The sequence below is a fragment of the Eretmochelys imbricata genome, chromosome 13 (genome assembly GCF_965152235.1).
Source record: "Eretmochelys imbricata isolate rEreImb1 chromosome 13, rEreImb1.hap1, whole genome shotgun sequence".
NCBI lineage: Eukaryota > Metazoa > Chordata > Testudines > Cheloniidae > Eretmochelys > Eretmochelys imbricata.
The window spans coordinates 1,465,807-1,487,809 of NC_135584.1; the positions used below are offsets into that span (position 1 = coordinate 1,465,807).

The 22,003-nt window shown below is 46.0% G+C and overlaps 1 protein-coding gene across 1 annotated transcript in view; it reads left to right on the forward strand.

The window, feature by feature from the left end:
- Window positions 1-22,003, forward strand: part of CTNNBL1 (catenin beta like 1) — a 102,621-nt gene that overhangs the window by 68,271 nt on the left and 12,347 nt on the right. The window contains exons 12-13 of the mRNA XM_077832089.1: window positions 12,275-12,372; window positions 14,262-14,342. Coding sequence (XP_077688215.1) covers window positions 12,275-12,372; window positions 14,262-14,342 — 179 coding nt within the window. The remainder of the gene's footprint in view (window positions 1-12,274; window positions 12,373-14,261; window positions 14,343-22,003) is intronic.

Below are 22,003 nucleotides of genomic sequence, written 5' to 3' on the forward strand. Positions count from 1 at the left end.
CCCTACTTAACCATCCTGGTCACTTATCACATCCATCTGCAAACAGTGACAGTCTAGGTACCTCATTTGTCTACCTCTCCCGCAAGGTCTCTGGGCTTTATTCCGAGCGATCCATGAGGTTTCCTTTCTGAGCTGGTCCAAAAGCCACTGTCCTCTCTTCCGTAAAACCCACTTCCTTTGTGATGTCCTCAAGAAATTAGCAAATTAAAACATTTATTTAAGAGAGAAATGCCTTGCTCTGTTGTGTTGTGCACTGGCTTTTGCAGAGTCCTTTAACATCCAGCCAATCCTTACTACATTTCTAACCCTTCATCTCCATTGCATCTTGTCTCAAGCGGGTTTGGAAACTTCTTGGGGCTGGGATTCTGTTGTATCTGTATTGCAAGGGATCTAGCACACATCTGAGGGTCTAAAATAAACCGCCTGGTGAAACACGTTACACAGAGAATGTGTTTGCTCTCCATTTTGTTTTTCCTGAGCCTGAAATTGTAAAAGGGATTTTTCTGCCTTGCTGTGGAAGCTTAACCAATGAGCAGTGGGAGGAGTAAATGGTATTTAATTTAAAGAACGGGTTAAGCCGTTCGCTAACAAGCACTTGGTTAAACAAGGATTAAAATGTGTGTTTGATGCTTTTCTTGCTGTTTGGAAACCTTGTTACTGAGTGGTTTCTGAATCCACTTCTTTTCTCAGACCCATCTATCATCTGTCCTCTGTCCCCTCAGCTTTGTCTCTCTCTCTTTGCCTGGGACAGTAGAAACCCCAGGGTGCAGAGTTCTCCTTGATGTATCTCGGCTCTGTGGCGTGAGATGAGTGGGACTGTCCAAGTGCTGAAGGTCCCAAAAGACAGTGGTAGTGAGTAGGAGCCCAAGCCATCTTCCCTCCCATGGCCACATGCCACCATGAAGCGTAACTTTCTTGCCATTGGACCCTTTCAGTCTGTTGCTCCTTGACTGAGATCAGCACCTGTGTAGGTGTACGTCGCCTTCCCACTTGGCACATCTTCCTGGGCTCTTTTCTGCTCCCTCCTGGCCTTCCAGTTAGGCCTGGGTCCTCTTTTCCTTTGTTTTTATTGTGGTGACCACTTGCTCTAGCAGCGCCAATAATGCCCCAGGCTCCCGCCTCCCAGGGACTCTGCGGGAACTTTAGTTCTGTGGTTCCTTAAAACGCTCCTTTTCTGTGGTGGCTAGGCCTCTAGTTTGCTGAGACCACTGCCCATCATACTGATTAGTGTCGTCACATTGTTCCCTTGTGCTCCCCTGTCTGTCTGTCTCCACCTGTCATCTCTTGTCTTGTCTTGTGCTAAGATTGTCAGCTCTCTGGAGCAGGGACTGTCTTGGTTCTGTATTTGTACAGCACCTAGCACAGTGGGGTCCTGGTCCATGACTAGCACTCCTTGGTGGTATGGTAACACAAATAACAATTGTGGCACTGGCATCTCAATGTCCTTGTCCTGATGCTTTGACACCCTGGCATGTTGCCTCAAGGCTTGGTCTCGTGCTTCAGGGTTCTCTGATGCAGGCTTTGGAGCACAGAGTTAATGAACATTGCAAGCTTTGCCTATGATGTGTGAAAGACACACAGGCTGAGGACTCTGCATGAATTGTATCTGGATATTTCGCAATGTTCATTGAAGGTTCACTTTACTTTTATGGGTACACTAGTAATATGCTTTTCACTTAGGAGTTCATGTGTAAAATAGTGTTGATCCTCATCTCTAAAAACTCTTTTGGGTATGGAATTTTTACTAGAGTATTTATTATTTTGTCAATGCAGCTTGGCTAGTTTTCATTCATTACAGAAAATTTTATAGTCCAAATTAAATTTTATAGGAACAATTTCATATAATGTATTTATCTCTTTAAAAACTAGCATGAAGGTGCCAACTCTGGTGATTGGGATAACTACGTTTTTGTCTCTAATTTTCTATAGTATTGATACCAATGAAAATTATATGGTGCCTAATGGGTGATTTGTATTGTAAGGGGTCTCATTCATAGTTTGGGTTAGGTGTGGTTTTTATACATTATATAACAAGGGATAAAAGGAAAAAAATAGGTCCTAATGATGAGAGACCCCTTGTACTTCAGTCCTGATGGATCACTTAAACTTCAAAGATTGACCCACATTGTGTAATTGACTATACTGGATTTACTCTTGTTCTAATCTCCAGTTTTCTGCCAGAGTAAATTCTGGTATGGGATATGCTTTCCTGATTTATATGGTGGATCTTACAACTGAGGTTTCTGGGACATAATCATATGTAATTTTGACTGTAACACACCTGCAATGTAATCCAACTGATCTTTGGGGGCTATTGCCTCATCCAGCAGGCCTACCATTAATGTTGTGTTTTGGCGAAGGCCTGTGGTTGCTTTAAAACTTACTCCTATGAACCATATTACATGTGTGTGTGTCTTGGTACCAGAATAGTGTTGAGTTTAGGCTTTTCTGAGGCAAAACTTTTAGTCTTCATGCAATGAATTTTTAAGTATTTTGTTATCTTTTCGATTATTTTTTTACATGTTGTTGTTATTTTGATATTTTGTTAATATGTTGTGTGGTGATGTTACATTATCAAGAGTCTTGCTGTTTGCATTGTCTTTGATATTTTTGCATACAAACAAAACTGCCTTTAATGAAAACAAATTTCTTCTGTCTTGCTAAAACTGAAGACAATTGTATATGTAGTCATCTTCAGTCTGTGAAGGAGAGATGCTGACTATATTTGATCATAGCGAACACTTAGAATTTTATTATTGCAAGCAAGCCACTGCAATCCTGTCTACTTCTGTATTAATGTGATCTGATTTTTGCATCCAGATCCAGATGAGTATCTGAGGTATGAAGGGAGATGGAACGCATCTGGAAGTGGAGAATTTTTTATTTGAGGTGTCCTCTCTACTCGCTGTAGTGCCACAAAAAATAGAAATATATTGGTTTGGTGCTTGTCAGCTTCTTAAACACACTGCTTGTTATCTAAAAAGCAATGTTTTTGAGAGTTTCCCCTATAGTAGATAAGGTCTTGATGTTCTTGGACCTAGTTAACCAAGCCCTTCTATATATTGTCTGAGATTACTGAGGACACAAGGAAGGGAAAGGGAGGAGAAATGGGCTCTATAGGAAAAGAAGTTTAATTCCACTAGACACTTCGGGTTTGTTCTTTAGGATTAGCTATTTGCCATAATCCTCTTGATTAAGGATTACGATTCCTGTAGACATGTAATCCAGATGAGCATCCCGGTAGATAACTGAATACCATGCATGATTCACAACACAGTGTGGGTTGGTAATGGCCTTTCTCAGGCTGTTAATCTATTCAGCTAAATGCAAGTAATACGTGTAAGTATGACATTCCCTACAGCTAGCATCTGTAGACAGGGTTGAGGGGAATTGATTGATCAGAAGCAAACTGAATTTCAGATTAGGGTTTGATTGTTTTGTTAGAAAGATGGCTATGAATCATAAACCAAGGAGAGGAAGATGCTAAAGTGAGACTTAAATTGTGAAGGAAGGTCAGGAATTCTGTTCCAGATGGTGGGTCGTGACAGGAGGACTGACTGCCCCACCACTGTGTACAGACCGAGAGGAAGATGCAGTGACGTCTGATACCTGAAGAGTATAAGGGAGCTGAGGAATAAAATGGAATGTGGCAGAGTTTGGTAATTCTGTGAAGAAGGTTGACGACGGACTGGATTTTGAAATGTGGGTATGTGAGTGCAGAACATTAACATTTTTAAAAAAAAAGCAACACTCCTACATTTCAGAAAGCTGAATAAAGTAGCGTATTCATCTGGCAAAAAAGCCAGGAGTCTGATGGGACACCTTAGCATGCCCTAGAGATGGATGAGAGGCCTGTATGCTGATCTTCAAACTGTGCTATTGGGCTGTTGCTTTTGGAGCAATCTACTGGTTTAAAATTCCTGAACGCACTCAGTGGGTTAAAGTGGAGGAAACAAATTCAGGTATGAGAGGCAAGGGCTTCCTCTCTGTGGATCATCAGGTCGCCTGTAGGGAAGCAAATCTTTTGACCCACTTGTTGGCTAGTGTGCCCAACCTGAGAGAGAACAATCTCTTCCTTGCACACCAAGAGATTGTAATGAGCTAGGAGGAAGTTCATACCAAGTCATCCAAATTCAACTGCCTTCACTTTCCCCAAATGTCAGTTTTATTTAAGAATAATTTATTTTCTAACTTTGGAAGAAGTTCACCCGCTTTCCTATTTACCAAGTATCTGCAGTTTGGGCATTTTGCCAGTCTGCCCCATAATAAAAAGAAGTGAATTAGAGTGACGCAGCTTTTCAGTTTTCCTTAAGAGGAATAGCTCTTTTACTAAAAATGCTCTCTTGATCCATGGTAACATGCCCTGAAATGTAGCAACACCCTTTAAAATGAGTATCTGCTATGTGACTAAATTCCCAGGGCATGGAAAGGGTAAAATACAAATAGAAAACTGACTTGATAAGGATTACCGGTAGTTCTTCTAACTGAACATCATCTGTGAGATAGCAGAAAATATTTTTCACACGGTGGTCTGCCAAAGCAAATGCCTACTAAAGAAATCAATCTGTTTAAACCAATTTATTGCACCAATTTATTATTTTACCACCAACTTTTCAGAATACAACAGGATCCTCTTATGTGAATGAGTCTTAGTTTTAATGTTTTAAATTAGGGTTTTAAAATAAAACTTAGTTTAAGGTTCTTGTAATAAAGAGATTGTTCTGGAAAATAACATTGCTAAGTGTGTGACGGGAACTTTGCCTAATGTGGTGATCTAATCCTGTCTTGCTACAGGCTCTCATGTGCCCTGGACAGCTGGCTCTCTGGGCCTCACTTCACCCATCAGTAAAATCACAGTGATGCCCTCCTCCACCCTGGGATTCCAAGGGGTAATTCATCTTTGTACCGTTTTCAGAATAGTGGCTGGAGGGCTCTATAAAAGTGCAAAGTATTAACATAAATGAATAAATGTTAAGACTAGACGGGACCATTATTGTCATGTAGTCTTACTCCTTGTGACTGCGTAACATATACCCTAGAATTCCACCCAGTGATTCTTGCACTGAGTCCAATAACCGGTGACTGAATAGAGCATATCCTGTAGATCTTTCTAATTTTGATTTTAAATGATCTAAAACTCTCTTAAACCTGTTCCACTGGTTCATCAGAATTAGTGCCAAGAGGGTTCTTGCCCCTTCCTTTCTTCTCGCCCTTCCACCAAGTGGGTACTGTCAATGCTTTGATACCCCCAAAATGTACAGCTCTCTGTCTTTGGTATGATGCTGGTTTAATCTGCATCAGCATTCCACTGGATTGTGTCTGTGCACGGCTGTCTGTCAGCTCCCTGCCCTGCTAGCCAGATGTCCATTCTAATGAAATTTAAAAAGGGGGGGAAATAATAATAAAGGCAGAGAGTGTAATGTTATGGCTTGGTTTGACAGGACCTCCTGCTGCTGCAGATGCCAGTGCCAGCCGTGGACTAGATTAATCTGTATTCCAACACACCACTTCCAAAGCCAAGATCGATCTAATTAGGTATTTTAAGAACTGCTTGCATCCTAAATCTTCCATGTCCATCTGTCTAGGGAGGAGTAGGGAGGTCTGTGAGGTTCTAAAGTGATATTGGACCGAAAAGAATCTCTGGTGCAGTGGGGAACCGTGTTCCATATGTGACCTACCTGGAACAAAGGAAGACTAATGGGCCTTGTGTGTTGCTCAGAAACAAAGGCAAGTCAGAGCATTGGTTAGGACTTTGACTGTTTAATCACATCTTGCCCAGTACACTGGAGAAGTCAACGTTATCTGCTAGGATAGCTGAGAGTCCAAAGCAGAAGCTTTTGGTGACCAGCTCTGCCTTGCATTCATGCATGTCTTTGCAGACTCTTGGGAATCGGTTGCATCCACACTAGGAAAAAAGGTGGGTAGTTTTGATGTGTTAGCAGGTCAAAGGAAACAGTAGAAGTGAGCCTACTATTTACCTCAACCTTCTAACAGGCCTTATCTTCATTCTGATTTTACCTCCTGTTGTTTATTGTGGGTTGGCTAGTAATGGTAAGAGCACACCTTTTTTCCCTGGTGCAGACAAGGCTTTTGTGGGTCTGGGTTTGACACTTTTTCAAAAGAGAAGCATCTAGGCCTGTCTTGCAAGGTGATTGTTCTGGGTGTGGCATCAGGGTAGGTAGCAGCTTTGGCCTCTAACCTTCTTGTTTCCCTCCCCCGGACCAACATTTTCCATTCAGACTTTGCAAAGCTTCCAGATAACAGGACCATTATACATGGAGTTGATTGAGCTGCCTTAGGTGTAGTCTGAGGTCCATATGTGACCAAGGGAGTGATGAAGTATGGCCTGGTAGATGTAGGATGCGGACAAAGCTGATCAGCTGCAGGGTCCTCTATTGATGGACTCAAAGCAGCAGCAGTTTCTAATCATCTCTTAAGGAAGAACCAAGTGTGAGAACATTCTCTCACACACAGACACATGTCAATGGGTGTGACATATAGTGCTGCAGGTTCCTGGAAAGCTGTGAATGTACCCTGTGGTGCCCAGAAATGTAGATGTGCTTGGCTAGTACTGCTCGTTGTTCCTGCAGGCATCTTGATTTAATTAAGTAATGGATTCAGCCAAGCTTCATGTCAAATTCGGGTTAAAATAAGCCAGGAACGGTCTGTGGCAATTCAATTAGCTGTGTTCTGGTGCTGCCCATAGGTACTGGTATTAACTGGGCAGTAGGGCGCAATAGAACATTTTCATCGGAAATAGGCCAAGCAAGTGAAGACTCCTCCTTTTGGCTCAGAAACATTTTAGACTTGGAGAATAATTGTACCATCATTTGGGAAGAGAGATTAAATAGAGAAGGCCAGATCCTGCCAGTGCTGGCATAGTGTTCACTACTAAAAATAGGCCCATTAATGTCAATGAGACTGCTCCCAGTAGTAAGCACTACACCCACTAGTAAGTGTTTGTATGGTTGGGCTCATAGTTTTTGTTCATGCATTGTATCGTAAAAAAGGACTTCACATCCATGTGTCTGTAGAGTAAGCTATAGAAAGTGGACAGGATAGGTGGTGTAGCCAAAGAATAAACACTGAAGCATTCTTAAGATGACTCAGTGTCCTTGCGGTTCTCCATAAATTCAGTGACTGAAAAGGTCTGATGGGTTGTCAGACATAACCAACTGAATGTGAGTTTGCAGGGAGGTGCTGTGGCTAAAATGTAGATTTTTAAGTGGAGGAATATTGAGGAGGAAAAGGGGGGTGACATTCAGTTGCATATGACGTTGGTTACACGACTATTGGAATACGGTGTCCCTACTGTAAAAAAAAGGAAAGCTCAGAGAAGAACTGCAAGAATTGATGGGAAATCTGGAAAACCTCCCTTATGACTTGAAGAGATCAGCTTATTTAGGTTATCAGCAAGAAGGGTAACAGATGACCTGGTTCTTGTGTGTAAGTACCCTTCATTAGAGAGGGCTGATAACAGAGGGCTCTTAAATCTAGCAGACAAAAGCAACAAGATCCAGCTACTGGAAGTTGAAGGTAGAAACATTCAAACTGGAAATCACATTTTTAACAGTGAGGGGAACTAACCATTGACCAGCTATGAAGGGATGTGGTGGAGTCTGTCATTTACAGTCTTTAAATCCAGACTGGATGTGTCTCTAAAAGAAGTACTCTAGCTCATCCAGAAATAATGGGCCAGATGCAGAAATCACTGGGTGAAGTCCTATGGCCTGGGCTATGGAGGAGGTTGGACAAAGGATCATACTAGTCCCTTCTGGCCTATCCATCTGTGAAGCTAGATAGACAGACCCTAGGGCGTATCAGTGACAAATCCAACTGGTCTGTATTCCTGAAGAAATTGGCTCGGTGTTCAGTTACTGACTACAGATCTTAAAGAGGGAGGTGATGCACAGGAGAGAGTGAGACTGGTACATGGGAGCAGGAGTGGAGGGCGAGGGGTCCTCATATTAGAAAAGATCAGGCAACTCCAGTACAACAGGGAGTGGAGCAGCTTCTTACTGCACTGGCAACCCCACTCATAACCTCCCCTCTCAGACACACCGCAGGTGAACTCTGGCACCCTAGGAACGCTGGCCTTCTTCCAAGCCAGCAGAACAAGCTGCTAGGACATTGACAACTTTTTTGAACGTCGTCTTCCTCCTCATTTTAAGGACATATGGGCTTAATGGCATTTGGGGTTTTTTGTAATCCTTTTTTTACATGAACAACTCATTTGATACAGTGTGTGTGGTGTAGTTGCCTCCTGCTGTCCTGAAGGCCCCTCTGCAGTGAGCCTGCATTCACACAGGCTGCACTGCTTTATCCATGGCCATCCTTCACCTCCATTTTATCCTGTCGAAATGACAGAGCAGCTGAACGGTGCCGGCCACCAGATAAACCTGTTATCTCCTCTGCTCTTCCTGCCAGCAGCTCTCCACATCTCCTTGGTGCGTGAAAAACTGACACCACCTCCGGCAGAAATCTGTTCCTGAGGAAGCTACATTTATTAGTAGCAAATGAAACTGTGTGTATCTAGTGTTTTGTGATTGTTTTGTTGCCTTATGTGGCACGCAGATAACCTGTGGTACAAAGGGGCAGGCCCCAGATTGGGGCATGGCACACTGATTGCTTAGGTGACTGCAGCCTTTTAATGAAAAGATGAGCTGTCAGTTTATTTGAAAGTGCCATGCAAACAGATAATTGTCGTTTGTTCTTTGTACACCAGCGCAATTGTGTGAGGCTTCTCTTGGCTGCAGGCTAGGCAGAATTGTGGAAATGCATGTTAATCTGGTTTGATGGCAATGAGAAGACGATCCCTCTTCTCTGTATATTGCATTTTCTTCTGTGAAAATAACAAACCTTGACACCCCTCTCCCGTCAGTGAGGCAACGGAGGAGATTTTTTACTGCCACTATTTCTCATCAATCTTAATCAGCAGGATTAAGGCAAAGACATCATTGAGAAGTTCTAGTTTAGAATACATTGAAATGTGTGAAACCTGAAGTCTGTACTTAATGCATACTGGAAGGCAGGAAGCGATAACAAATGATTCAGTGAGGGAGAGCAGGTGAAGGCTGTCATTTGCTCTGTGGCTTTGTGCTTGGTTTCATCTGCCCTTATTTAAATGTTGCCCTTTGGTGCACTGCCCCATATTTGACATTGGCACAAACTCTGCAATGGGTTTTTTGCACCCTCTGCAATGACAATGCCTTTAGCAGGGTGATGCAGGGCAAGTAAGTCGATGCAGGGTGTACCCCACTGTTATTGTTTTCACAGCCTCCCATGAATCTCTGTCTCCTCTTCCACCCACCTCTATGCCCCAAAATATATGTGAATCCAGGCTCTGTCAGCACAGCAGTCTGCCGTTGTCAATGTGTTAATGGGCGAAATGAAGGATGGGCAAGACAGAGGAGCCGAGGAAAGTGTTACAATTGAACTTGGCTAGAAAGGAATGGAGATGTTTAATTCACATTTAGTTTGGAATACATTTAAAAACACAGGTTCTACCACAGAATTGTAGGACTGGAAGGGACCTCTAGAGATATTAGAATCATAGAATATCAGGGTTGGAAGGGACCTCAGGAGGTGATCTAGTCCAACCCGCTGCTCAAAGCAGGACCAATCCCCAACTAAATCATCCCAGCCAGGGCTTTGTCAAGCCTGACCTTAAAAACTTCTAAGGAAGGAGATTCCACCACCTGCCTAGGTAACGCATTCCAGTGCTTCACCACCCTCCTAGTAAAAAAGTTTTTCCTAATATCCAACCTAAACCTCCCCCACTGCAACTTGAGACTATTACTCCTCGTTCTGTCATCTGCCACCACTGAGAACAGTCTAGATCCATTCTCTTTGGAACCCCCTTTCAGGTAATTGAAAGCAGCTATCAAATCTCCCCTCATTCTTCTTTTCCGCAGACTAAACAATCCCAGTTCCCTCAGCCTCTCCTCATAAGTCAGGTGTTCCAGTCGCCTAATCATTTTTGTTTCCCTCCGCTGGACGTTTTCCAATTTTTCCACATCCTTTTTGTAGTGTGGGGCCCAAAACTGGACACAGTACTCCAGATGAGGCCTCACCAATGTCGAATAGAGGGGAACAATCATGTCCTTCGATCTGCTGGCAATGCCCCTACTTATACAGCCCAAAATGCCATTGGCCTTCTTGGCAACAAGGGCACACTGTTGACTCATATCCAGCTTCTCGTCCACTGTAACCCTTCGGTCTTTTTCTTCAGAACTGCTGCCTAGCCATTTGGTCCCTAGTCTGTAGCGGTGCATGGGATTCTTCCATCCTAAGTGCAGGACTCTGCATTTGTCCTTGTTGAATCTCATCAGATTTCTTTTGGCCCAATCCTCTAATTTGTCTAGGGCCCTCTGTATCCCATCCCTACCCTCCAGCGTATCTACCTCTCCTCCCAGTTTAGTGTCATCTGCAAACTTGCTGAGGGTGCAGTCCACACCATCCTCCAGATCATTTATGAAGACATTGAACAAAACCGGCCCCAGGACCGACCCCTGGGGCACTCCACTTGATACTGGCTGCCAACTAGACATGGAGCCATTGATCACTACCTGTTGAGCCTGACAATCTAGACAGCTTTCTATCCACCTTATCGTCCATTCATCCAGCCCATACTTCTTTAACTGACTGGCAAGAATACTGTGGGAGACGGTGTCAAAAGCTTTGCTAAAGTCAAGGAACAACACGTCCACTGCTTTCCCCTCATCCACAGAGCCAGTTATCTTGTCAGATCATCTAGTCCAGCCCTCTGCACATATGCAAGCACAACCTGTCTTTCAGGCAGGTACATACTGAGTAGTTAAATACCCACAGGAAGTAAACTGTAGGCACAAAGAGGGAAGCCCAATTAAGGTCAGGCTGAAAACCAGGCTCTGTGTGAGACCAGATTCTGCCTCAAGCAAGGTTGGGTCTGCGTATGTGTGTTCCTTCTAAGGGAACCAGGGCCAGCAGGGAGTCTTTCTTTTCTACTTAATTTAGCTCCTGGGAAGCCTTGAAGACCAGCATTAGGGAGCCACAACACAGCCTAGAAGCAAAGAGGCCTAGAACAGAGCTTTCCCTTCCTGTGAGATGCTGAGTGACCTGAATTCCCATGGAAGGTGCCCAGTGCTTTGCAGAATCAGGCCCTGGCAGTGAGACTGCTGCCATGTCTTGTTAGCAAGGATCTGGAGAGGAGATTCTTTTGTAACATTTGACAGGAAAGAGCTTCTGAAGGAAATTTTGTAAAGAATGAAAGAAATTATGTGATAATTGCCATGCTCTCCCCCATCACTGAAAACCCTATTCTTCCTGTGGCTTTGGAGAATAGCATCTTTCAGACATCTGCATGGCTATTCATAAAGAGAACACCTTGAAGCTGTGACCTGCCACACACAAGAAAAGAATCAGTACAAATTTGAGGCACTTAGTTCAGTTGCCCTTCAGACTCTGAAATTTAGTGGGGTTGAACATGAACTTGGGTTGCCTCTTGTGTTCTTGCCCAGTTAATATTTTATTCTGTTCCAGGGTTGGGCTGTGAAAATTTTGACCCCTAAGTAGAATCTAGAAGGCTGTAGAGCAGATTTATTTGTTCATTATTTCCTTGTGTGTTGTGCTGAATTTGTATTCCATACACAGGATTTTCTGTAAATAAGAGGTTTGTTTGAAGGTTTTGCTCTAGCTAATGCCAATTAAATCTCTGCAGGAGCTGTATTCTGGCGTGCTTCTCTTCTGAGCTATGCTGTTCTAACAACTGCTCCCTGCTTGGTAACGTAAGGGTCACTCAGCTGACAGTGCCAGCTTCTGAATGGAGCCTGGTTTGGGTCCAGTATGGCCGTTAGCCGTGAAAGAAGCAGCAAAGCCGTCCCCTTAGCTAGGATAGGAAGTGCCAAAAGGAGAGTGAAAACCACTGAGAGATACCTCACCCAGGAGAGTTAAACTGAACTGGGTTTGGACTTTATTTTATAACATCCCTTTTTTTCAGAGCTGCAATTAACAAACAGCAAGAAGATTCCAAAATAGGTTCAAAGTAACACAAAAATTTGATAAAAGCCTAGAGGCCTTTCCAGCTTTCAGCTAGCTGGGAGAAGAGACGAGACACCTAGGGACCCTTTCTTGCAACAGCTTCCCCATCTTTTATAACCACATCCCAGATCACCCATGTGATGGACAGGAAACCCCTGCAGCTGGAACTGAAGGTGTGCCTCTTTTACACCTTGTTCCAGAGAGGAAATGACTTGATATTCCTGACCTGTGTGCAACTCTCTCTCTTCACCACCAGAGCACGTCTGTTCCATTCTGGCCTCCCTGCTGCGGAATCTGAGAGGGCAGCAGAGAACGCGGCTGCTGAATAAATTCACGGAGAACGACAGTGAGAAGGTTAGTGCTCTGGATGTCCAACGGTGCTCCCGCTGTTGGAGCACAGGGCAGGGGAAGATGGTTAGAACTGGCATGGTGCCAGCGTTTCAGTGGCCTTGGGCCAGCCTGAAAAATGGGTCTAAGTTGCTGTATCTCCGGGGGGTGGGGGAAAAAAAACCCTACCAGTAGCAGAGTTACTTGTGCTAGCGGGTGGCCAGTACATAGGATAGTGCTCTCAGGTTCTGCATTTGTATCCCTCCCCCCTTCCATAGAGTGCTTCATCCTTCTTAGCAGGAGTGGCATTTGGTCATGAAATTGTCCCCGAAGTACCACCAGCTGATAGGTAGCCAGGGTAGCCATCTGCAAAGAAGCAGCTTTTGCAAACCAGTTCTTCCAATGGGAATTGTAAATTCAGTCAGAATTTACAGCCATAAGGGAACATCAGGTCATCTGGTCTGACTTCCTGCACTCCACAGCCACTAAAACCCACCCAGTTCCCCTATATTGATCCCAGCAACCTGGATTAGACTAAAGCATGCCAGGCCTCAGGAGACTAAACTGATGTGTGCCCCAGGGGGAGAATAGGAAGGTGCACGAATGCCCAAGGCCCAGCAAGATATACCCAGCTGATCCCAGCCAGTGACCCACACCCAACACAACCACGGTCCTTGTCAGTCTAATCTGGGGGAAGATTCCTTCTGACTCTGAAAATGGCGATCGGTCTGAGTCTGAGCATGTGAGCAAGAGCCACCCACCAAGCATCTAGGAATTCCCAGTACTGCCTCAGCGCACAGCCCACCACACCCTTACAGATTATCTTGGTCCCTCTGTGCAGAACAGAGCCATAAATCCTCAACATGCTGTTAACATGCTGTCCCCATAACTGATTCTCGCAACTCCAGAAAGTCTCTCATATTGAAAGGCCTTGTCTAATTGCTTAATCCAGTACAACGGAGAGAGGGCAGCCTTAGCGTCTAATGTGTAACAGCGGTCTGAGTGGTCACAGCCTGGCTGGACAGACAGCCACACATGGGTGGTGGTTGGACACCCTCCCTTTCGGGAGGCTAGCTCCCAGCCTTCCGCTTGAGGCCCTCCACCCCCACCCTCCTGCGGCCAGAGAAGCCCCGGGCTGCCCAGAACCCCAAGCCCTCCCACTCCCCTCCACCGTTAGAGGAGCCCCGGTCCAGCCCCAGCCGTGCTGGCCCAAACAGCTCCAGCCACACCAGCCAGCACACCTGAGCCCCGGGCTGGCCTGAGCCACCCGGAGAATGGGAAAGGCGGCATGCCTCCCTTCCCGAGACCTCCCAGCTGTCCAGCAGAAGAACGCTGAGCTTTTTATATGCACCATGCAGGTTCCAGGGTGGCTGAGCAGCCGATATCTGCTACTCAGCTTCCCAGGGTTCATCAGTAATCTCTCTCGAGTCCAGGGAGATTACTGATGGACTTGGGAAGCTGAATAGCAGATACCGTCTCCTCAGCTGCCCTGGAACCTCCATATCTCATAATTATAAGTAAAAACCCACAACCTGGCACTCCGCAGCTTAGCCTTCCCTGGGCCTATTATACCTGCCATCTATGCAGCTGAATTTAGGGAGCTGGGAAAATTGGAGGACGACAGATCAGAAGAGTGGGCTGAGCTCATGGCCTGGTTGCCCACCTTCTAGTGGGAGCTGATTGGATCACGTTGTGATAAGGTGTAGAGATCACTGGCATTTCAATCCAAAGCACTCACCTGTCCAGCATTGGCCCCTTCCCGTTCTCACTCATTCCCGTGTCTCTCCTGGGAGTGGCAGAGCTGCAAGCTGCTTTGGGAGATTTCTGGGAGGATGAACAATGAAGTAGGAAGGGCTGAATACTGAGTGGAGTGGGCCTTTCTCTCACTTAGGTCTGTGTCTCTCCTGTCTTCACAGGTTGATAGGCTGATGGAACTGCATTTTAAATATTTGGATGCAATGCAGGTGGCTGACAAGAAGATAGAAGGGGAAAAGCATGTATGTATCTCTTCCTTGTGCTGCTAGCCCATGTCTCTAACTTCTCCTCTTCCTCCCACTCTGAGCCCTCAGCCGTGAAGGTATTTTTTTAATGTCCTGCACATGGCACGTTTTTGTCTTGGCTGCCTTCTACCCACCCTTGCAAACAGTTGAATGCCTGCTTGCCTGCAGAGGAGTTTCTTCTGGTGGGGCGGGTATCCTTTGGGACAAGGTTATACACAGGGGTTGACTGGCACGCTGCTGTTGGGCAAGGAAGACCTGAATCTCTGTGTAAGCAGCAGATGTTCCTGTCCATAGATGCTCAGCAGCCAAATTGGTGAATTCCAGCCAGACCACAGTGAATCCCCGAGCTCTGGCAACACAATTCACCACTCAAAGGACAGGCACCTGTGCTTGTGCCTCGTGGGCTACTTTGTGTCACTCACACAGACTCTAGCTGTGTAATTCCAAGGGCTTGTACTGTGCAGGTAATGAAAGAGAGCTCAGCGCGTTTTGCCTGCTGGGAGAAGGCATGTTGTTTCTGGGACTAACATAGCAACGAATTCCTGGCTCAGCCAAGCCAATGCTGTGCACTGAGCCTTCGTTTCTGTGCTGAGACTTATGCTTTGAGACCGCTCTCACCATGGTTTCCTCTGCCTCCTCTCCACAGCGTGCTGTGTTTGGGAGGAGGTCTTCATTTACCAAAAGCTCTGCCCTGGAGTCACTTTCTTTTGTTTCTACCATATTTTTAAAAGTTCCATATCTGCTTTAGATTAACCCTGTCTCTAAAATGTGCCTGGCCTCCCTTCCTCTCTGTTCCCCTGTAGCTTCTAACTGTCTGCCTGTCACCACACCGTTCAAATGGCAGCCACCTTTCCCTGCTCAACTATGGGTCCACCATTGCTTTTCATTTGCTTCCAGCTCTGTAACACAGCATTTCTCTGTCCTGCCTCATTAGCCTTCTCCAGATAGGCATCCTCACGGTGCTCACACAGCTACTGCTAGCAACGCCCCAGCACGAGTACTTTGAGTGGGGGGGGGCAGCGGTATTTTTGTCCGAGAAACAAGGTTAGAACCATATTGTAAAATTATGCTACAGCCTGCTGGGCTGGATTGGCTACTCTGCAGCACAGCTGTCTCGCAGAGTTGTCTGCTGAAAATTCTTGTCCTCACTGGTGAGAGAAGCTGTGATAGCAGGACCTGGTAGCAAGCGCTGCATTTCAACACAAGTGTAACTAGCTTGGCTGTGCTTCCACCATGCGCAGGGTCTAGGTGTAAAGGATTTTGAATTAACATATTTGGATTTATTTATTTATTTATGTGTGCATAAATATGTGTGTACACACACGTTCACTGTACAGCGATTCCTGGGCCTAGGACTGCAGTAGCTATGATTCTCTTTGCATTCACTTTTACTAGTCTGAAACATTAATGGGGCTGGCAGATGGGGGGAGTAAGTGAAATGCAGTGTGACAATGACATGGTAATATTCAAGGCCTCCATCCCGCCTCTTTAGAGTCTTGATCAGCTGCGAGGGAGCCTCTATCCAGATTAGATGGGGCTGTAGCCAAAGACTGGTGTTTGCTCTAAATACCTACAGTGGATCGTTCTGAATGACATGAGCTTTGGTATCATGTAGTATTTTCTTGGAATTGAAGCTGAAACAGACTTTTCTGAAAGAGAGGATGAGCTGTTGGAGTCAGGAAGCAGCTTGCAGAGCTGTTAGTGAGTTTGGCCCGCTTCCCACAAGATTATCGGTATCAGCACTGAAGAGGGTGTGAAATTGATTAGCACTGACGGAGAGTAATCACGGCTGTGGCTCTCCCCAGCACATGAGCTGGCTCTGCATGACACAGGCTGCAAACCCCCCACCAGTCTCTGACAAACATCTGTCTCCTCAATGCCGAGGCCAGTTCACTGGGCACTGGCAAACATTCTGAGGGCATTCGAGCTCAGCAGCTTCATGGCTGCTCAGAAAGGCACAGGGGTGAGTGATTAATTGAATCACATCCGCTGCCAGCATTCAGGCTCCATATGGACAGCTGCAGCTTCACAAATGAACAGAGGCCTGCAGCAAAACAGTGTTTTCCCTTCCTTCCCCGCCCTTCCCATTGCTCCTGTTCAAACGCAGCAAGAAATGATTGATTCTGTACATTTCAGTGTTGGTGGGTGGGTTTCAGAGCTCAAAGAGCAGAGCTAAGGGTACTGTCTGGTGCCTAGCAGAGTGTGGGCAGCTGCTGCTTAGTCCTCTTCCTCCTCCCTCCCCCCACTGGCTCTGTTAGCTATTTATAGAGCCTCTTTTATCCAAAAGGATCTCAAAGCATTTCATGAATATTACACCTGCAGAATCCCTTTCGCCCTTAGTTGGAGGGCAGCAGCCAGTCAGCACATGGTATGAAGGGAGAGGGGAACTTGGGGCCCAGGATACTTGGGTGGGGGCCTTTCCCTTACAGAAAGTACCAGGGTTCCTCAGCATCCATGGAGAGCAGCCAGCACCTGTAGCTAAACTGCACGGGACACACTTCGTTTACATGGTAACGATGAGGGGCTGAACTGACCCTGTTAAAGATACAAATATTTCACCTTTGAGGTTTGCACCACTCCCTGCTGTTCCAGGTCTGGGCCTCTCCTACGTAGAGATGAGTGGCATTAGGAAGTCCTGTGCATTCACCCAGCTCAGCACATTTGTGACCGATCTGTTCCATTTGTGCTGTGTCCAACTCTCTCTGCTGCTTGACTTACCTGTGTTAGGGGTATGGGAAAAGGGGTCTCCCTTACAGCTCAGATCCTCCGTTAGCAAAAGACTGTACCCTCCCCGCAGTGTTCTCACCACTCCCCAATGCCAGCTCCCCATAGTTTGGAACGGCTAGAATAAATAGTTCCTTCTTACCCTGCCTCCCCTAGCTCTAGGGATGTTTGGGAGAGAGCAGAAATGTCCCCCATGGCCTTTGATCTTCTGCAGCACCTTCCATCTGAGCATGGCAAAGCCGTTTATGGGTATTAAGTTATGCTGCAGATCATCCCTGTGCAATAGGTATGTGTTCTGCCTCCAGGGGGCACTAGTTTGCACCTCTTCAAGGCTGGCAGGCGGCAGCAGCAGAGCCAAAAGGTGACCAGGTGAGGGATGGTCCAGTGGTTAGCGCACTAGTCTGGGCTGAGGGAGACCAGGGTCCAATTTCTGCTCTGCCACACACATCGTGTGTCCCCTCAGGCAAGTGGTTCAGTCTCTCTGGGCCTCTGTTCTCCTCTGTATAATGGGGAGAATAGCTCTGTCTTGCCTCCCAGGGGCGCTGTGAAGCTCAATCCATTAAAGATTGTGACTTGCTCAGATCCTGTGGTGATGGGGGCCGTAGAAGGGGGATGGTTCACTTGGTGATTCCCTGTTGTGTTCATTCCCTCTGGGGCACCTGGCACTGGCCACTGTCGGCAGACAGGACACTGGGCTAGATGGGCCTTTGGTCTGACCGTTCTGATGGTCTAAGTACCTAACAGATTTTTAGCACCCTCTGCATGCTCTCAGCAGCTCAGATTTCCTCTTTTCCTTTGTAGAGACAGGTCCCAGTGGAAGCATGTGGAGGCTTATGAGGTGTCCTAATTGCAGCACTCACAATGCTAAAATAATTGGTCTGAAAGCTGTATTGTAAGCTCCTCTGGGCAGTGGCCAGGTCCCTGAGATGAGAGATCTTTCCAACATTTTATACTGTAAGCTTCTAGGAAAAGTTTATGGCGTATGTGTGCAGGGGGTCAGGCTGGATGGTCATGGTGGTCCCTTCAGCCTGGGATTCTGAGACTCTCTGAATCCTCCTGTTTATCCCTGTCCTTCGTGGGCCACAGGGAGAACAGGATTGCCTGCATTGTCCCGAACATGCTCATAAGCCTCGCAACTCTACATTAAGACCATGACTGTAACCAAATCTCATACTGCGGGGTCAGGACGGAATCCACCCTCATATGCATGATTGCCTTAATGCATTCTGGGGTTTTTTCACTTTCTTCTGAAGCATCAAAGATTGGCCAAAGTTGGAGATGCGGCCTAGGCCAGCGTGGACCAGTTCTCTGAGGTATACAGAGAATCCTTTATTTGATGCCTGGCTTGTGTGTCTTGCTCACCTGCTTGAGGTCAAACTGGTCACCAGATTTGAGGTGGGAAAGGAATCTTCTCCCCTCCTGCCCTGGTCATGCTGGCTGCGACACTGGGTTCCTTGGCAGCAGTGAATGTGGTTTGCCTGTTAGGTTCCTGTGGGCATCTCACCTAAACAATTTCCGTGCCATTGTAGGGACCTCAGACCTTGGTAGCACCTCGGTCCCTCCTGTTCTCTACCTGTGGACATAAGTTTAGTATCTTGAGGACTGCAATGCGTTAGTCTAACTGAAGTCATTGGGCTCAGCATAGGGGTGTCGGGGTGAAACTGATTGGCCTGTATTATGCAGACTAAATGATCAAATGGTCCCTTTTGGCCTTACGCTGTATGGAATCTCTTACATTAATAAGAGTGTCCTACAGGTCCCAGCACAGTGGGTCCCAATCCTGGCTGGGACCTGTAGATGCTACTGTAATATTAAATCTGTGCATTCTCTGTGCTGCCAAGCTCATAACTGAGTAGCAGAAGCCCAGCAGCCCCTCCCAGAAAGTCCTGTCCAGCATTTTTCTTCACAAGACAGCTCAAGGTGGCTGTAGATTTTGGCAAAAACTATGGCATGCCGTGCAGTAACCCAAGAAGGGCACTATGACTCCACCCCTCTATGGGAAACTTCCAGTTATGTGTAAAGTTGCCTCCCCTTCTGGACCAGGTGCTGAGGGACAGTAGATAGAGGTTAGAGATGCATCTTCCTTCAGCTGGTCATTTCAAGATGGTTCTGCCAGCAAATGCCCCCATCAGACAGTTTCTGAATTCATGGCCCTCTTGTGTCCCTCCCACTTTCCAGGGAGGCAGGTGAGTCCGTCACCCCAGGCACAGTGCGCATTAGTGGTTATTCACAGGAGTTATGGAATAAGTTTCTGCTCTCCTTCTGGTTCCCAGAAATAAGTTGTCTCCCCTCTGGATGCCTAGAAAAAAACAAGAGCATTGGACACTAAAATCTGCAGAAGTGGGAACTGGGAAAGGCTTGGAGGTGTTTGCTTGCTTTGTTTTGTAAGCCCCATTTGGCTCTGAAGTGTCTCAGGGAGTTTACTGTAGTAGAAGTAGGCAAAGAGAACAGAGTCTCCCCTAACACTGATTCCCACAGACACGTACCTGCACGTACCTATTGTACCTCAATCATCACATCTGACATTGATGCTTGGCCCTTCAGTACTTGCTCTGCCACTCAGGGTCAACATAGTGCCCGAGGCCTTCACCGAGGTGATCGGCCTGAGGGGAGCTGCCTAAGGTTTTGCTAGGATTCCATACTTAAAAAGGCTTAGCCCTCTTGGGCTTTGCCTTCTCGGTAACTTCCTAGGCAGGGCTTCACTCATGCTCCTGATTAATCTCCTACAGTGAAGGACCCTGTCCCCAGGGAATCTGGATCTACAGGTCCAGGTCCCCCAGCAGGTTCACTACCGCCTGGGCTGGGGTAAATGAGACTTCGATCTACTCCTTCCGTAGATGGATGAAAGCCACATTATGCAGGGAGCTTGAGAGGCTGACTTAGTGGAGCTGAATTTGGCCCAGTGTGAGACTTGGCTTCATATCAGTATGGCGGAGCTATGCACTTTCTGCGGGGTTGGAAGTGATCAGGGATGAGTTGGCAACATTCACCCAACACCCACGTGAAGCCAGGGAGTACAGTCCACGCAAACTTCCTTTTCCAACACCAGTTCGTCTTAGTGCTTTTCAGCTGAGTCTCTAGCAAATAAAGCCTAGAAAATATCGAAGCCTTGGCTTGTGGGGGAAGTATCTTGTTCTCTCTCCAGCGCTTTAATCCCTTATGTAGGAAAAGGTGCGGAACCCCCTGGGCTCTTAGCTCAATCTAGAAGGAGATATAATTATAGGCAGCAGTAACCACAGCGAGCTTTGAAAGGGGAAGAAAAAGGCAAGAGGTGGTTTAATTTTTTTTTTAGTTCCACAGAAAATTATGCTCAGCAGGTTTATTCAATAAAATGTTCTCTCCAGATACTTTGCACTATAATGACTTACACATTACATGCTAATTGTGCTACAGTTAAGTCATTCCACCCTTGTAAGGACGGGATGGACTGAACTAGAGCTAAAGAAGTGCCCACAGATTTTGATAGCTTAAATGGGGATTTGTATTAGTCTGGCATTTGAGTTCAGTTTGAATTGCATGGAATTGAATTGAGGGCCAGAGATAATGAGGGGGGTTAATGTAAAGTGTAAGCAGTGTAACTATGTTCACTGGAGGGCATGCAGATTGCAGAATCTGGCTACATTTACACAGTTGTTTGGTCTTTTGCTGTCTGTATTGTGAGCTTCTTCAGGAGCAAGCCAGGAGGCTAAAGTGAGCTTTATAAACTCCCCTACTGGGATTGCTGGGTCAAGTCCTGTTGAATGCCCCATCACACTTCCCATTTCTAGCTCCCAAAGCTTACTGTAGTTGCAGCCTTATGTTTACTGATTCCATGGAGGTGCTAGGCATTGTAGCAAACAGTGAGCTTTTCAGCTATTGCAAATTGACCGCTCAGTTTACAGATGCACAAGCACGACTTGGCATGTAGGCAGAAATGAAAACTTCACAAAAGACAGTGCAGTTGCTTTCTGTATGCAGTTTTGAGAACTCAGCTGTCACCTTGACATGACCTAGATGTAGACCTTCTCTTTTTCCTGCAGTAGGAGCTATGACCCCATCCAGGAGTCAGTCCCAATCCTGCATTTCAAGGAACATGATGGCAAATAAGTGTGTGTGAGCAGCTGGGAGATCAGAGTGTCTGTTTTCACTGAAAGAAAAGGAGTACTTGTGGCACCTTAGAGACTAACCAATTTATTTGAGCATGAGCTTTCGTGAGCTACAGCTCACTTCATCGGATGCATACTGTGGAAACTGCAGAAGACATTATATACACAGAGACCATGAAACAATACCTCCTCCCACCCCACTCTCCTGCTGGTAATAGCTTATCTAAAGTGATCACTCTCCTTACAATGAGTTTTCATGGTCTCTGTTTATATAATGTCTTCTGCAGTTTCCACAGTATGCATCCGATGAAGTGAGCTATAGCTCACGAAAGCTTATGCTCAAATAAATTGGTTAGTCTCTAAGGTGCCTCAAGTACTCCTTTTCTTTTTGCGAATACAGACTAACATGGCTGTTACTCTGAAACCTGTTTTCACTGAGATGACAGGATGCATAAAACACAGTCTCAATGCATCTTTGGCATATTGTTCAAGAACACAGGCTGCATGGAACAAGTCACTCTCCTTTGGTAACACTGTATGGGCCTCAAGCACCTTTTGGACTCTGAGTGAATTTACCAGGGCCCTTAACACTGTTTCTTTGCAATCTTTTGAAACCACATCATTCCGTCCAAACCAAGATAAAAGATGTGTTTAGCTAACACATTCTCAAACTCTAGTGGGGATGTGGCACCATAGGGGAAGTCTAGGCTTTCACTTGGCCACCTTAGTATGTGTTAAAGAACACACTGCTTTGACTACACTTGGCTTTAGAACGTGTGCATCAGCTTAACCTTTCACCTTTAAATCTCAGTTTAGAGAGGGCTTATAGGACTCCTCTAGTACATGTGG